This window comes from Protopterus annectens, chromosome 3.part1 (assembly GCF_019279795.1).
Source record: "Protopterus annectens isolate FY-2018-M chromosome 3.part1, PAN1.0, whole genome shotgun sequence".
Taxonomy (NCBI): domain Eukaryota; kingdom Metazoa; phylum Chordata; order Ceratodontiformes; family Protopteridae; genus Protopterus; species Protopterus annectens.
The window spans coordinates 476,320,741-476,338,821 of NC_056732.1; the positions used below are offsets into that span (position 1 = coordinate 476,320,741).

General features: G+C 39.5%; 1 protein-coding gene across 1 annotated transcript in view; it reads left to right on the plus strand.

Annotated features, from left to right (window-relative positions):
* Positions 1-18,081, plus strand: part of TAF2 (TATA-box binding protein associated factor 2) — a 2,150,018-nt gene that overhangs the window by 1,222,724 nt on the left and 909,213 nt on the right. Inside the window, exon 14 of the mRNA XM_044066916.1 lies at positions 6,376-6,485. Coding sequence (XP_043922851.1) covers positions 6,376-6,485 — 110 coding nt within the window. The remainder of the gene's footprint in view (positions 1-6,375; positions 6,486-18,081) is intronic.

Consider the following 18,081-nt stretch of genomic DNA (forward strand, 5'->3'; position numbering starts at 1 on the left):
AAATGGTTTATTATGGCCTGCTTTCATATGTTGGGCATTATGTTATTTGAAAAGCTTAAGTTGTATAGATATTGAAGGGTTTTACATTATGATCTTTGGATAGCTGGATAATCAGTGACATAATGCTCCTGGAGGATCATTGGATAGGAAACATGTTCCAGGTCAATAGGGATTTCTTTGGCTGAGATATATTTTAAGTAGAATAAGGATGTATGGGAGTGGTGGAAGTATTGGAGGAGTATGTGGGGATGGTGGATGGAAGTGATAAGAATTATTTCAAGAAGTCTACATGGATATGTTGCCCTTAGGAGGTGAGAATGATTTTGCAGTTTAAGGAGTCTTTATTTAGAGTGGAGAAATTGAGGCTGTTCACTAGGTTCCAGAATTCGTTTTTATTATTCCTAAAGGATCCATGTTTTGTTGTAAGACAGTATCATTTATAACTGTGGATTGTATTTTTTGGCCAGGTTTCGTAATTGGATGGATTTTATTTTATTCTCTGAAGAGGGGCTTGTTTCGAGTGTTGCCATGCTGTGTCTCATAATTTGTGCAGGGCTTTAAGTTCTTTAGTAAGCCATTTATTGTTTTTACTTAGTAGCCAAGAGCCGCAAAGACAAACTGATAACAAAAATAGGAAAATGAACACAGGACCAGTGAAGCTAGAAAACTAAAGTTTAATTCGCGCTTTTGTCTGGAATTGCACATGACTTCTTCAAATCTGAAGAAGTCATGTGTAATTGCAGGTGAAAGTGCTAATTAAACTTTAATTTTCTAGTTTCACTGGTCCTGTGTTCGTTTTTCTATTTTTGTTATTAGTAACCAAGAGATTAAATGGAAGTGTTTGTTCAGAAGTTGCAAGTGTGTTTGTTATTGACTGAGCTGCTTCAGCAGGGTTTGTATTAATAAGGGTATTGGAAGATTACATTTTTGAGAGTTCATTTTGTAAAGCTGTTATATTTTTGTGTGTTTTTGGTAGGAAGGAGGTCAGTATAGGGGTGAGTTTAGATGGAATAACTTTAAGGGTAAATAAGTTAATTGGACAATGGTCAGTGAAGCTCGGAGACAGGAGTTGTAGGCCAGCGATGTTGCTTGGAACATTAGCAATGGTTGTTTGTTTTGTAGTTTGTTCCAGTGGATTCATTTAGTATTTGTCTTAGCCCTAGGCTGGCTAGGATGACAGATATATCTGTTTATTAGGTTTAATAAGCTTAAGGTATAGTCACCTAGGATTCGTATCACTTTTGTTATGTTGAGTGATTGTAGTGTTTGTTACAGCAGTATTTTGAACTTACTAATATTGCTTGGAGGTGGGAGATAGGCTATTAGAGATAGAGTGGGGGTTACTGTATATTTCAATGGCTAGCCAGTTGGGGTCATGGTCATTTCCAGAACTACTTTGAGATAAGATTGTGATTTTTATGTGTTGCTTAATTAGTAATAGTGTGCCACCTCCAATTCTAGTGCCTGGTCTAGAAGAGGTGGTAGTAGTAGGCAAAGTGATAGCTGAGGGTGTAGGCTTTTACCCAGGATTCACTTGATGCTGTGTCTTTTTTGTGGGTTGGTAGAAATCCTTCTATTTGTTTTGGTTTACTGCAGAGGGGCAGCATTGGTTAATAAGAGCTATGCTGATCTTGGTAATGTATGTAAGTTGTAGGGTTGTTTGTATTTTAGGTTGGGTTGGCTTTGGTTCTAGCTGCACTATAAAAGGATGTTAATTCAGAGGGGTTAGGTAAATTGTATTTTACGTAGTTTTTTGGTGACGTGGCTTTTGTTTAGTAGAGCTTTGTATTGGTGTGTCAGGGAGGCTTTGATGACACAAGGTTAAGGTGTGCTTTGAGAGAGAATTATTCAGATAAGTTGTATTTGTAGTGTTGAGTTTGATTGTGTTATGCTTAAAAGTTTATAGTCTGAGTAGGGCCCCTTGTTTATTGAAAGATTATTTTATTGTTGTTGAATTTAGGAGGCACAGGTAGCAGGGGTGAGGTTCTTTGCCTAGTATATTATTTGGTTTTATTATGGTAATGAGATGGGATTTGTGGAGGTTTCCATAATAAAATCCTGGTTAGTTTAATAGAGGTATAATTTGATGTGTATGGTGGTCAGGAGGATTTGCTCAGTTATGTGAGGATGGAAGGTGTACTTAAGTGGGTGCACTGAGGGGTGTGTAAGAGGATGTCTCATAGGTTTTAAATGTAATACTCTCAAGGGGTTGTTGGAAAGCTAAGGTGGAAGGAAGTGAAGTGGGCCAAAAAGCAAGAGTCCATTGTAAGCGGAAACACGTCAGTCTGCTTGTGCCCAGATCTGCTCAGGCTGGAGAGATTGTATGGTTTTGGAAGCCTTACTGTGTTTGGATGTATAGGTAAGACAATTTTTTTTTTCACACAAAAACATTGCTGACTCTTAAAATCACTGAATGTGCAGACTGTGGCTAAAGAAGAGGCCAAAAAGCAGAAGTACATTGGCCTACTATTGTGAGCTGCCAGAGACGTTGTTTTGCAAGAGCTTTCACCTGAGACATTGCTATGCAATGTGGGAAGGGGAGTGGATGTTGAAATCTACAAAGAAAGGTGATGCCATCTAAGTTGTACAGACTAAAGCTATAATGGAGAATTCCAAATAGACATTGTCCACATTTACAATCACTGTTAAATGACATCTGAGCCACTCAGTGCAGCTGTAGTGAAAGTTGTTCACCACTCAATCCTGCAATAACTATAGCCCAGTACCATAACTACAGTGGCGAAAACAAAATGAGAACTCCAGCAAAGCTAGAACTTCCACTGAGTGACCTCCCAAACCTCTTGTATCAGAGGCACATAGGATATATGCAAATGACCCTTATGGACATCAGGCGTTTCAGCTAATTGGCGATTTTGGGTGCCCATGACTTGTTTCTTCATTTTAATGAGCAACTACAGTGGCAGGAACCCAGTTGGTTCTTTTCCCTAGAAATAAAATTTAGAAATGGCTGACAAAGCAGGCAGATTAGCCAGTTGAAGGGTGTCTGCTGGAGCTATTAAGAAACTTTATTCAGGGAACCTGGAAGCATAATAGAGCTTTATTATCTTGTGAGAATATAGAATAAATAGGATAAAGGGATGTGCTGGAGGTCGGACATAATGGTATACTAAACAGGAGCCAACACAGACATAGAAGAGTCAAAGAGCAGTAAAGCATGAAGTAAATATGCAAGGGTATCCTCAAGAAGTAAGGAAGCATTTCATTGCAAGCATGCATCTAGACATATGACTGTAATACATGCAAAAGCTTGATTTACTTATCAGAGCAGTTCTAGGTGTTACAAGTACCCCTGCAGTACAGCATAAACTGTGCTACTTGAACTGAGAATGCAGTAACACACAGCCAGATCTTAACTGCTTGCATGGTAGCAATAGCTAAAGCTAATTATATAAGTGCACCATTCCAATCCATTTACCCTTAAACTGACAGTAAAAGCAATGTCCACATCATTTAAAAGTAAATAGGAGACTCTTTACTTCAAATAAAATTAAGCAATACATTTGGTAAAATCGAATATACATGCTTTCTTAAATGCAAAATACATTTGTTTAAATAGACAGCTATCATGAAAATGTGTAGCAACTTATCTGGGCCATTCACTGTCAGGAGCTGAAGAAATGTACTGCGTTCTGGCTACTTCTGATTTTGAAGTTGAAACAGATGTGTAGTTCCACAAGGCAAAATAGAATTGAGTCTTGAACTTTGTCCTGAAATGCAACTCACCTCCACAGTCCAGGAGTAAGGCAGTATCTGTCTGTGACATTCTTGTTTCAAAAGAGTCCCAGACTGTCTTGGATTCAGAAGTTGATGAAGTTCTTCCTGTTCTTGGAGTTATTTAGCTGTTGAGGTGGGGGGAGGTTGGCACTACACATTACAAAACTGAAGGGCAAAATTGATTTCATTTTCAACAGATTTGCTCCCTTTCCACTAAAATAATTTTACACTAAGTAAAGTTACAGTTTTCTCTTCTGTGTATTATATACTTTTTACATGCTGCAAGATTTACAAATCCTACAATTGTATAAGAGCTGTTGGATTTAATTTATCTTACTATACGTTTTCTGCAGCTTCTTTCAGGTATTGTCCAGCAATAAAGCTGGATCAAACATAAAGTTTTGGTTGTGATACGAATTTGATCAACATGTACAGCATGTAGTATTAAAAAAAACTGTATACTGGAAATCAAACCGATCAAGCTGGCATCCCTATAGCCTGTACATACCTATTTGCTATCCTTTTGAATGCGTTATCGATATTTACTAGTTTACAATGTAGTCAAGTTTAAAAATTGTACGAGGTGTTACAGAATTGCTAAATTACTACAATAGTGTTAAAAATATATCACTCTATAGCAGTCAGAACTGTAAACTGGCTGGATCTCCTAAAGAGCCTAATATTCTTCAGCTTAAAATGGCCCATAAAATTATTTTCAGTGAACAAATGCAGTTCAGCAATGTTATACACCAAGAAGACAAATTGAATCACAAAACCAACATTTAACAGTAAACATAGGATAGATTTTTGTGTTAATACTAAATTTTAGAAGACAATGGCAGTAAATTTAAGACGTTAGTCTTACACATACTTCAAAACCTTTTTAAAAACAGAGCTGGAAAACCAAAACATCTATGTAATGCAAAGATTGTTGCACTGCTATTACCATTACCTTAATAAACTTCTTCAAAATTACTGTATCAGCAAATGAGGGCCAGTTAGTACAAACTGCATATCTAGACCTTGCAAAGAAGTTTGACACCATCCTACACCCCGGTATCATAAGTAAACTGATCAAGCTAAATGTAAAAATCTCCATGTAACTCACTGGGTATCAAATTAGCTCACAAAAAGAACCCAGGAAATAATGGGTGAATGATTTCTACCTTCTTCAGAAGACCCAGCCCTGGCAGTGTACCCCAGGGTTCATTCTTTGGCCTGCTCCTATTTGGTATTTGCTTTTTGGAGGTCAAAGCTCATATTAAGTATTTGTGGCTGACCAAGTTTGCAGATGACTTCAAACTTGATGCCATCATAAAGTCTCAAGAGGACACCATGATCTGCCAAGAGGGCCTGTCCCCAAAAAATTTCTGTTGTCAAAATCATCAACTGAAACTAAATGCCAAGAAATGTATAGTCATCAACTGAAACTAAATGCCAAGAAATGCATAGTCATAACATGACTCCTCTTGTAATTATCATATCGACCACACACCCCTGAAAATTGATCTCATAGTCAGAGATCTGGAAAATTATGTTGACAGTGAGCTGTCCTTTGATCACCATATATCTACTATTTTTAGGATGTCCTTTTTCTTTCCATGGCTTTATCTAAAAGGTATGGCATCCAGATCCAGGGATGTAATTATTCCACTGCACCCTGCATTATTAGCCGATTGCTGAGTATAATGCACCTTTCGGTATGTACCGTTCCAAACACTTATCAAAAGTGGAATAACTTCAACACTTTCTCATCAGGAAAATAAATGGCCTAAAGTGTAAAAGCCATGTGGAATATCTCAAAGCCTTGCCCTTCTCCATTTTATTGTACACTATGACTTTGCAGTAGTAAAAACAAATGAAAAGAATAGAAAGCTTACAAATTTCAAGGTAATACTGAGCTACTAATTTATTAAAATATTCCTGTAAGTAAAGACTTTGAAAGGAAAAGCTTTTCCATGAATTTGTAGGCTCTGATTAGGGGGTAGTCAATAGTACCTGTAGGTAATACACTCACATAACATAATTATTTTTCCCCTGAGTATTTTTGACAATGTGCTTGACAACCATAAAGCTTCCCCTTGTCAATCTTGAGATCATTTGTCCCCTCCCTCTATAGAGGTGAGTGCTGACTGAAAGGGCCATCATTCAGACAGTAATATGTTTTTTGTGCCATTGATGGAATCTTAGCCATGATGATGTACTAGTATTAGCCTTTATTCGCTCCTTTGGAGGGGTGGCATGCATCCCATGGTATTTAGAGGGCCATTACATTTTCCATATGTAAGTGATGCAATTCTGTGTGACTGAATGAGGGCTACTGCATAGCAAGGCTTAGTGAACAGAACATCCACCTCTGAGCTATATCTACCATCCTTCTTCCAAGGACACATGACAGTCCATGGTCTGCTGTAATCCTATTCCCAGCTCCCCAAAGATGGGCATGCACATCCCCTCAGTGATCGCTCCAACAGATGTCTTGACTCCTAATTAAACTCTGCTCACTTGGACTGTAATGATGGCTTTACCCTTCTGTGCCTCTGGAGCTGGCTACATAACATAATTACTTATAGGGTCTGTTTTGTTCAACGTATTGTTTCTAATTAGTTTTTTACAATGAAGTCTCCTAATTTTTTGTAGGGTCCTCTTAAAGTGACTGTTCAAGAGCTGGATGGATCATTCAACCACACACTGCAAATTGAAGAGAACAGTCTTAAACATGACATACCTTGCCATTCCAAAAGCAGAAGGTAAGCTCGCTGAACAGTGCATGTGCGTGCGCGCGGGTGCGTGTGTGTGTGTGCATGTGTATGTGTATGTGTGTGTGTATGTGCATGTGTGCGTATGCATGTGTATGTGTGTGTGTGTGTGTGTGTGTGTGTGTGTGTGTGTGTGTGTGTGTGTGTAATTACCTTATAAATTCTGAACTCTGTATGTTGATCTAGAATGTATTAAAGTGCTGATATGGTGTTCAGTGACTAAAGATCTTTGTGTAGGGAGATGTTACTGGCTACTTTATTAATCACACACTGCTTTATTGTCACCTTTTTGAGCACTGCCTTCATCACTTCTGCATTCTACACTGTGGAATTAAACTGCATTTTTAGCTCTGCCATTGTGTCTTGCATACATGCACACACACAGTTGATCAGTACTAATTGTTATTGTACAGTTGTTTGCAAATGTTTACATTGCGTAAAACTTACTAGCTTTCATAGCTTTAATGTTGTGCAGCTGTTTTGTAAGCTGTTACAGTGTGTTTTATTCAAATCAAGTAATAAAATTACTGTTTTAGAATTTCTCCAGATTAATATGTATGCTTCATTCAGTTGAGAAACAGGCATTTTAATGTTAGGAGAGTTAGAAGAAAAACTCCAAAATTATTTCTCATAGTTTAAAGCCATAGAGCCCACAATTTTCAAAAAAGATACACAGACACATGCACGAATACACTCTCACTCACTCACTCACTCACTCACGCGCACACACACACACGCGCACACACACACACACACACACGCTCTCACACACACACACACACACACACTGTCTCTCTCTCTCTCTCTCTCACACACAGAATGGTGTTTTCCCCATGTGATTTTTCTAATGTGTAGAATGTCATTGTGAAATTATGTTGTCAGTGTGTTTAAACTGCAATGACTATTGTGCTTATTCCTTATAAGTTCATAGATGTTTACTAGGCTAATGACCACAAGGGCCTTTTTAAGCCTAGCCATGCATCCCAAATCTCTGACAAGTTCTGATACCCTTGATAAAGTGGACCTAGGAGATGAACCATTTACAGGTTACCGGTTTGGTTTAGTGACATAGTTGCCAAACCAGGGATGAATTTCCGGTTTCCCATCCAGTTGTCCAAATTGCACTTGAATTGGGTTAGTGAGGAACTCTGCTTCACATGGATGGGGAAACCTGTTTCATAGATGGGGTAGTCTCTGGGATACATACCTATCTCTCCAGCAGGTTCTGTTTATATCACAGGCAAGGTTTAAGTCTTTAGAATGGGTAATTCTGGTACTGTTTTTTTGTGGATATGCAGGAGGTCCATCACAGTGTGCTCTGACAGTCCCCTGTATGCCAGGCATAGATCTCCCCTCAAACGCCTGTAGGAGACAGAATACAGGGATAGGGCCTTGAGGCGGTCTGAATAGGACATGTTACTTATGCCCTGTATTCTTTTAGTGAGGAATGTCTGTGGACATATGCCTGGTTAGGTACATACCAAAGGGGGCATTGTACTCAATGATAGGTCTGATGAATGCTGAATACAGTGGAACAATGACTTCCTTGGGCTTAGATGCCATACCTTTGTTTATAAGTTGTGCAACATAGAATGATTTCCTCACCACTGTAGACATGTGATGATCAAAGGCTAGATTACTATCTATGTGTGTCCCTAAGTTCCTGACTAGTGGGTCAACGCTAAGGGGTGTGTTTTCAATATGATAGTTACCAGGGATGGATGACTTCCCAAAGAATACTATTATACATTTCTTGGCATTTAGTTTTAGTCCATGGCTCTGACACCATTTGTTTGTCTGTTTGTGTCAGCCCCTCCTGGAGTACATTTGTGTCAGTGTGAGATTCAATGACCGCTCCTAATTTGCAATCATCTGCAAATTTAGTCAGCCAGTGACCATTGACATTGGCCTTGACTTCTGAGAAGTAAATGCCAAAAAGGAGTGTTCCAAGAACTGAACTCTGAGGGACTCCACTTGTGACTAGCCTCTTTATAGAAGTGGACTCTTCAATTCTAACTTCCTGGGTCCTGTCTGTGAGCCAGTCAGCTATCCACTGGGGTGACATACGGGTTTGTACCCAACCTCTTAAGTTTGAAACCACATAACTACCTGTGTGTTTGTCACAGATAAAAATGGTGAGACTGCTAATCATGACTGAACAAAGATATCTAGGTTTAATATTGGCCTACTCATTCTCTTTCACAAAGCTGATATAATTAAGACTCTACACAAACTAAAATTGTGCAGCAAACTTTTTGTCTGCTTATTCCTACCAGTTGCCTTGATTGAGCAATTGAATCCAAATTGAATATCGATCACCATTAACATTCCACTTTTGCACAAACACACAAAATTCAGATGGCAGTTAATAAAATTTGTTTTACTTGCATATCAGCGTACCACCATTGCTAAGTTTTGGAGCATTTTACCTGGTTATCTGTAATTGAAAGAGCCAGACTACTACTGCCTTAACTGATCTACAAAATTATCAGGCTAGGACACTGTCCCTCATGAAAAAAAAAACAAGCTACAGCTCAGAAGGCAGGGTTCTGCATTAAGAGCATTTTTAAAGCTGGCACCTGCCATATGGAGTAAACTCCTGATATAAATAAAACAGTAAGTCACTTTAGATGACTTTAAAAGCAAACTAAAAAAAAAAATCCTTCCTGATGGAATCTACCTGTTCTTGCTGCACAGAAAATGCTTGGAAACTACACCTCACTTTACTGCCAAGGCTGCTGTAACTGCACCTTATGGTAATGCTAATGTTGCAGTCAATCCTGCATCACCTAATTCTGGTAAGGAGCTGTATATTTTGAAAATAAGTGCTTTTCAACCTGTGCTGTCATCACCTTCTGCTTGATTGAGTGTAAACACGTATGCTGTTCAAGCACTTTACTGTGTGTTTCGTCACCAGAATAATAACTGTTTAATACTTTTTCTCTCGTCTATGTAATTTTGTCCCAATGGCCCAGGTCATGGCTGAAAAGGATCTGCTAACCAATCCACTAACCCTGTTATCAATGTAAAATAAATAAATACATTTTAGTTAGGTAGTTATATCCGCGGTGGTGGTGCTGTGGTAGCGTTGTCGCCTCACAGTAAGACGCTGACCGGTTCGACTCTCACCTAGAGTGTCTTCTGCGTGGAGACATGCGTGAATGGGCGTACCTTCGTTGAAGGTTGTGCATTAGGGCTGGCAACTCAACACGTAAAAATCAACTGCCAATCATTAGCGGACCGGAGTTCCGCTGTGGCGACCCCTAACCGGGAAAAGCCAAAAGACACAACAACAACATTTTAGTTAGGTAGTTATTTAGTTCACCTGTAAGACTGTCTTTCTCACAGCACAGCAAACATTTACATTTATGCATCATGTTTCTTTCTTAACTAGGCAGAGAAACCAGCAAAAATAAAACAGTGCTTACAGGCATATACCACAAAGGGGTGGAGGCCAAATAAGTGGTAGTCTTGTGCAGAAGGCGCAGCTTTTGCCATGCCTGGTTCTTCAGTTTTTCCATCCTGTCTGTCTCCTTATTGGGACTGCAGAATAAAGAGGAACTAGAGCAATTCTGTTTCCAGTTCAAGCAACAACAAAATCACTCCACCATCTAAACATCATCTTGCAATAGCTGTCCTGGAGGGCTTTTTTTTTTCCTTGTAGTCTAATTTAGCATCTTGGTGATGCAGGCTTTGTGGTTTAAACAACCTTATAATTATTCAGTGGTAGAGCTTAGTCTGTTCAAAATGTAGCTTCTTCATTTCTGAGTCATTCATTTCATCTGCAAAACTTTGTTTTCTCCCATAGTATCCCAGCTCAAGATAATATATAACAGATGCCTATGTTTGTTCATGATATATAATTTCCAGTAATTTGTATTGTAAATGTTGCTGTTGTACGTCTGGCCCAGGTCATAGCTGAAAGTTGTTCTCGGACTTGTTCACTTACTCACTTATCAAATTAAATAAGTAATTAAGCACCGTTTTCCCAAAAAAATTGTTTTGTTGCATTGGCTGAATAAAACCGACTAGTTTGTCTTGCCTCACATTTTGCTGGAGAGGTCATAAACTTGCAACACTCTACAAGTGATTAATAAACATAGTTTCTGAAGTGTTTACTTGATCTTATTGAGGTAAAGCCCAGTGGAACTCAACTTCCCAATCAGAACATCCCACTGCTTCATTTGACTATGGCAACAAGGCATGTTCAGTACACGATTTTCAAAAGATTTTGCAGTGCTTTGCGGGGCATTTGTCAAATACCACCACCCAGAACCTGCATAGAAGCTCTCTGTACTATCCAAAAAAGAAGCATGGCATGCAACATTTCTAGAAGTGCCGGAACTTCAGCCCAGCCACTCATTTCAGTTAGAGAGAGAAGCTGAAGGTTGTTCTGAATGCTGACGAGAGAGCTCTTGATGAGGGGAGGCCATACAGAGATCATTAGAAAGGTTTTAGCTGCAGTCTTAACCAGGAGACAGGGAGGAGGGAAACGTTAAGGTACCTGGAGACTGCACAGTGGCCAAAACTGCCTCTGCCAGACAAGGCTGTCGTTTATTTGACATCCACACCTTTGTGGCCTTCAGTCTGTCTTTTGTTCATTGATGGATTGAGTTCATGCATATTATAGGTTCATAGGTTCATAGGCTAGTACTAGGCTAACTGCCCTTGTGAGCCATTTTAAGCCTAGCCAGTTATCCCCTGTGAGATTCAAACTTGTGTGTGTGTGTTTGTAAGGCAAACACCACCAGGCCACGCCCACGCTCCCAACCCCCTGTCTGCTGATGGTGGAAAAGGAAGAAGAGATCCCTCTGTGGTGACTTTTCTTGGTAGAGGCCAATAGGCTTAGCATCTTGTCTTTCTTGCTTGAGTACACATACGGTTCGTCATCTTGGATGGAATGGGATCTTGAGTCCTCTACCACAGGCTTTGAGGCACAGGATCTCTACTTCTTTCACCTAGTGAGATTTAAAAGGCTGCCACAGACCTTGTTATATCTAGCAAGGTTTTGGCTGTTTCCACCATACTAGACTACTTTCTCTTTGCCTTGTGCAAGCCCCTTCTTCATTAGTAACACCACTGGCTGGTGCTGTTCATCACTTTGGAGTGTGTTACCTTTATAGGTGTAGTTGAACTTTTACTCAGCATGAGTGTTGTAGAGCACATGGTGGCATAATTTGTAAGGTCTTCTCACAGACAAAAATATCTGTTGTTTAATTTTGAATTCCTGTCACTTTCTGTGTTTTTTTGCATGTTCTGCATGAATTTTTATAGGGTTTTCCCCCTCCCTAAAACATGTTCGATGTTTCCATCTCAAGGATGAAAGTTACTGAGTTCAAACCCAGTCTTTCCAGTTGAACTTGAGAGTTATGTCAGCAGAGTGCACCCAACAACAAACAAAGTTGTGGTCAGTAATACATATACTGTAGATGATGCATATCAAGGGAAAGAGTTATGTAGACAGCTGCTTTAGATATCTAGTCTGGTGCCCAATAACCTGTAGATAAAGACCACAGACTATGCACAGAGTGAAGGTTAGCCATTCCGAATGAGCAATAATGGGAAAGCATCCTTTGTGACCCTGACCAGCTCAGTCAGTCTGAAGCAAATCATCAGGCTGTTAACATCAGTGTCTCACCCTTTTACTCTGTAATCTTTGATAGTGTGTATACTTTTATGTGCACATATACTGTATGCTTTTTGAAGTAAAAGTGACACATGGTGTCAGAATTAAATTTAACACCAGAAGCATTTTGTTCTTCTCTTCATTTTATCTGAGATGTTAAAGCTTTTTTTTCCACAGGCTCTATAGAGGGGCTTCTGTTTTATCATGGTCATGGCAACAGAAAGCCAGCACTGTATTTTCTCATTTTCTCAGTTACAAAATATATATGCAAAGTTTTTCTTGCATGCTGTTTTTCTCTTGCTGCCTGTCAGCCACCAACCCTTTCTCAGATGATCAGCCCATTTTGTTCTCCAGCAGGGTGGCTGTCACAGGAGGTAATTATAAAGGCAGCCATCAATGTTTTTCCTTGTGTGGGTCTCTCCTCATCCCTGTTTGCTAGCATGCTCTGAACCTGCCATGCCTTCCCCATGAACATGCACATTACTGCAAATGCCTCAGGAAGGCTACCATGAAAATGCAGTTTGGCAGAGCAAAGCACATTTCCCAGTTCATATGCCACCTGGCTGCATCACCTCCCTTTTCAGGGGGTCAGAGAGGCAACCACATTTGCTGACTGCCACCCTTCCCCTTGGTTCCTCCATGTTCCCAAGCTGTTGCTTGATCTTGGATCATTTGGGTTGTATTCATTAATTTACCCCTGTGTGTTCTAGAACCAGACACCAGACTATAAAAGTTTTATATATATATATATATATATATATATATGTGTGTGTGTGTGTGTGTGTATGTATATATTTATATGGGTCTAATTCACTTCACCGAAAACTCATATGGTAGAATTTCATTAAACTGAGACCAAATCGCCGAAAGTTCACACTTACAACACTACCAAATGTGTTTTCGGTGAAGTGAAGTAGACCCAGTTTTTTATATATATATATATATATGTGTGTGTGTGTGTGTGTGTGTGTGTGTGTGTGTGTGTGTGTGTGTGTGTGTGTGTGTGTGTTTTTCTCTGCTGTTCTTGCTGATCACCAGGCCTCTCTTCTTTGCCAAGCCCATTTGTTCCGTTATCCTAAGTATTCCCTAGTGATGGAGAGAGCTGGCTGGGGACGAGGCTGTTATATAGGCATCCTGACAAGTGGTCTTTGCCCTTGTCAGTATCCTGGCAATGAGGGCACATTTAGTATGGACCATAACTCTCCCCTGTATGGGGCATAGGTAACTTGCATTACCACTGGAACCACAGTGCCCTGTCTTTACATGTGTATGCTTTTGTGCATCCTGTATGAGGGTTGCTACATTTGTGGCTTGTTGGCCATTGCCTGCCTTGGGATTTTCTTGTGACAACACCCTTGCTCTAAGAGATCATGGCATTGTATAGTCCAAGACCTCCTGTTATCCCCAAATGCATGCACACCAGCTCTCCCCATGCAGCACCAACAGGCACCCAAGTCAGTAACTGAGATCGGGTCCCTGGGCCATAGTAAAGGCTTTATCCTGTATACCAGCAGAGATGGCTTATAAAGTCTTGCTTTTTATGTTTTCATAGTATTCTTAATTTAATAATTTTATTTCTACGTAGTACAGTATTTTATTTAGTTTTTCACACTCTCCTGAACTAGTGACATTTTCAGTAGCATTTATTTAGGTTTTGGCTTGAGATCAGTTCCTTACAAAATATCATTGGATTGAAAACTTCAAAAAAACTTCTCACAAAACTGCAATCTTTAGGTTTCAGTGTTCTGAGCTGTAACTGTAACTGTGAGTGGAGTTGCAGAAAGAGAAAATATAGTGTATGTGCAGTTCCTTCTTATCACTGATGAGGAACAATCAAGGTATTCAATACCATTAACCTTAATGAGGAGGAAAATTAAACTTTTTTGTCTTTAAAATGACATTCAGCCATATTGTGGGTTAAAACTAATTTGCCATCTATGTAAAGCATTTATTTTTCTTCATAAATGAAGCAGTTTACGAGTCATTTGATGCTTATGTCGTGCTTATGTAAGTGAACTAAAGCATAGAGAACACGATTGATTTTGGCACCCCCTGTGACTTTCCAGAAATGAATAGACTTGTTTGAGAAACCAATTGATGAAGGTAAAGGGATATTTTTAAAGGAAGTAGATCTGACACTGGAAAAAACAGTTGGTGTGTGTGAAGTGAATGAGCTTTCAAACTTTAAGCATAAAAGCATAAGATTTTAAAGTGTGCAGAAATAAAGTTTTTTGTGAAAAAGACAGCAAAATGAAGTTTAGAATATGAAAAATTAATGACAAAATAATACTGGCTGCATGGTATCCAAAATGTTGAATGGAAATAAGCAGACTGAATCCACATCCAGAGCAAGCAGTTTGCCTACAGGTTGGGGAGGGCCTATTTCAAAGCATTCACTAGAGTCTACAAACATTGTAGGTGCTGTAAAAGTTTGGCATGAGTTTTTAAAGCAGTAAAGTGATTTTAGCAAGAAATGAGTGTAGTAGAGGCAAAAGAGCAGAACAAAACAGAAATTTTTGTCACAGTTGAATTTTATACCATGAACACTGTGCTTGACGTACACAATGGAAAAGCTGTCAGTTACAGCTGTAATGATGTGCATTCAATTAGCAATGCTTGCAAGACAAGTAAAGGCGTGCCTGCTGTATTTAAGATGGAATAGGGACTGAATGCTACATGCTATCTGAATCTACAATTAAAGCACTGAATCTTGATAGTGTACAATTACCGTACATGTTATTGTCATGTTCAGCTTGTAAACCGAAGTTTTTGGGTCAGGTTTGGCTGGACTGAGTACAAATGTGAGAACTCTGAATTACTGTTCAAACAGTACTCTTGTAACTCTATTAAAGCAACCAAGCCTTCTGAGTTACAATGCTTATTAAGCATTTGATATGTGTAAAATAATTCTTGATGTACAGAAGCAGAATAATTTGTTAACTTGTACAAACTACCTAAACCTTATTGATCTAGAAAATGTATCTAACTTCAATACCTTTTTCATAGAATCCATAACTAAACTCACCACCAGCTTGTCACCACTCTCAACCTCCTCCCCAACCAACCCCTCTACATCTCCACACAATCTGACTACCATTACTCCTACATTTAGCTTCTCTCCTGTCTCTAATCAAAGTAAAGAAGCTCCTCCTTCAATTCAAACCATGCTCCCCTGCCCAGTTAACCTACCGATAACTTTCCTCAGATTGTCTGCAGACGGCATTGCCCAGCCCATCTCTGTCTTAATAAACCAATCCATACTAGCATCATAGATCCCCTCACTATGGAGACGCACCTTTATCATTCCACAACATAAAGGTGGCAAAAACACTGACAATTCTAATTTTCAGCCCATAGCCAACCTATCCCCGCTATCGAAAATCATGGAGAAATGTATTCAATCCCAAATGATGTCCTATATGACCCAAAACAACCTACTAACCCCTACCCAATATGGTTTCTGTCCCGGGCATAGTACCATCACTGCCATCCTCTCCTTTCTAGACTCCATAAAGCTTGCTTGTGACTCTGGAAAAATAGTTTCTACTCTGTTCCTTGACCTCTCCAAAACCTTTGATACCATTTCTCACCCCTTACTGTTATCCCAACTCTCCTCTCTCAACCTCTCCCCCCTACCATCACCTGGTTCACCAGCTACCTCTCTGAAAGACAACAAGCTGTCAAATGGAAAAACTCACTCTCTTCCTTTCTACACACCACTACTGGAGTTCCCCAGGGTTCCATCCTAGGCCCCCTCCTCTTTAACATCTTCATTAATAATTTCCACCAGTCTCTCTCTGATGCCAAACTAATTCAATATGCTGACGATTCGACCATTATTTGTACAGCAGACAGCCCCTCCGACCTACTTCTCAAAACTCAATCTTCTCTAATACCAAATCATGGATGCATAGTAATCACCTCGCCTTAAATGCCAATAAAACAAAGTTAATGATACACCAATGTAGACAAAAACTCTTTTACAGTGACCGCTCAGAATAACAGCTCCATAGAAGTAGTATCACATACCAAACTGCTCGATGTCATAACTGATGAAAATCTAAAATTTGACATCCATATCCAAACTACTATAAAAAAAAAACTTGGTCCTGTATAGACACAGTCATTACCTTACCCCCTCCGCCAGGCGCACCCGTACCTCTACTTACCTTCTTCCCTCTCTTATGTACAGTGCCCCCCATTCACTAATCTTCAGCTAGGCTTACAGGCCAAGTTGGAAGCCTGTTGCAATAAAATCTCCAAATTTGCCACCAACTCCAGTAACTCATTGCATCACTGTCTCTCTCCACTCCCTGAAATGGCTTGAACTTCCTAACTGCCTCAACTCCTTAGACTTACTACTGATCACAAGCTCATATTCAAACTTTCTAATTGTCCTTCTCTGTCCACCTTTTAAACCCTCTACATTCCCAACCACTCTCTAAGATCAGAAAATCACGATCTTCTAAACATATATAAGCCTTGTGAATCCCCTGGCCGCCTACTATTACCTGCTCCCTAGCTAAACTCAAATTCTCTCCCTACCACCCTTCGAAATACTCAGAGCCACTCAAACTTCAAAACTCTTCTACAATCTCACCTCCTTTCAAAGTGGGAATGCTCCTGTACCCCTACCACATAAACTCTTTAACACTCTCTACCATGCACTATATACCTCCACCTTCTATCACTGTGCTCTCTTACCTTTTACCTCTACTTCCTCTCCTACCCTGTACCTCATAAACTTTCATCGAACCACTCCCTTTCACCACTGTATACCACCTTTTACCTCTCCCACCTCACTTTCTTCTCTCTGTCCTCTCCTCATATTTCTAACTTCAAAAAAAAGCTTGTTTTTTTTATCTGTACATAAATGTTTTACTTGCATGTTTTTTTTCATCTGAAATGCCTGTACTTGTAATATGTTTAGACTACATGAATTTCACTTTTGTAAATCATTACCTAGGATTAGAAATGTTATGTCTTTTTTTTAACAAATTGTATATTATCTATGTATTTTTCACATACTTTGTTTACTTTTGTATAACTATTGTAAAATTGTCTTTATCCTCTAGAGCTTTTCTCCCAGGGCCTCCACTGAAAACGGGCTCTTCCAGGCCCAGTGAACTATCCCAGTCATCAAACTGTAATAAATAAATGAAATAAATAACTGTAACAAAAGCAGAGTAGCAGTTGTGTCTATGCTAAAGGAATGCAGAGCCAATGTATACTCATACTCATGAAGAAAAAGACACTGCAATAATCTGTGAACAGCACATGCAACTGGTGCTTAGCAGAATCAGTTGCTGTGAAGTACAGTCAGAAAGGCAACCTGCCTGAATGCTTAAGCAGCACTTAAATTTGTGCAGAAAAGAATCGGCCTGCTGATTTTTCTAATGCTAAGATGCATGGATCAGTCAGTACTGATATGTCTGGAAAATACACTAAGAGTTTTGTTAGTACCTCACTGCAGTATTATTGACAAAGAGAATATCCTGCCAGGGATAGCTGTACGTTCAACAAGCATACCAAAGCCTGGGCATCTTTCTTGCACCATACATTTGATATCTAACCTAATCCCAAAGGCAGAGGTACATAAGTAATATATGAGCAAGAATTACCTCAGAACTTCCTTGCCGCCTGCCCAAAAGCAGAAGTTTCACTACATTTTCAGTCTGTGAGAGAGATGAGTAGTACAGCTGCATAGCAGTTGGGCAGATAAGTATCCCATCAGGTACCCTTCCTTTTCGTATTGCTTCACTTAATTTTTGTACGTCAGCCAAGAGAGGGAAATATGACTGTGGGAAGCAAATTCCACACAAAAATCATTATGGAAAGTGTTTCTTTTGCCTTGGAGCTGTACATAATTACAGATAGTGTGTTATTTGTTAGTCCTTTGTCCCTAAGACTGCTCACAGACGTCGTTCTTGCTTGAAGGTTTACTTTGAAAATCAAAGGCTT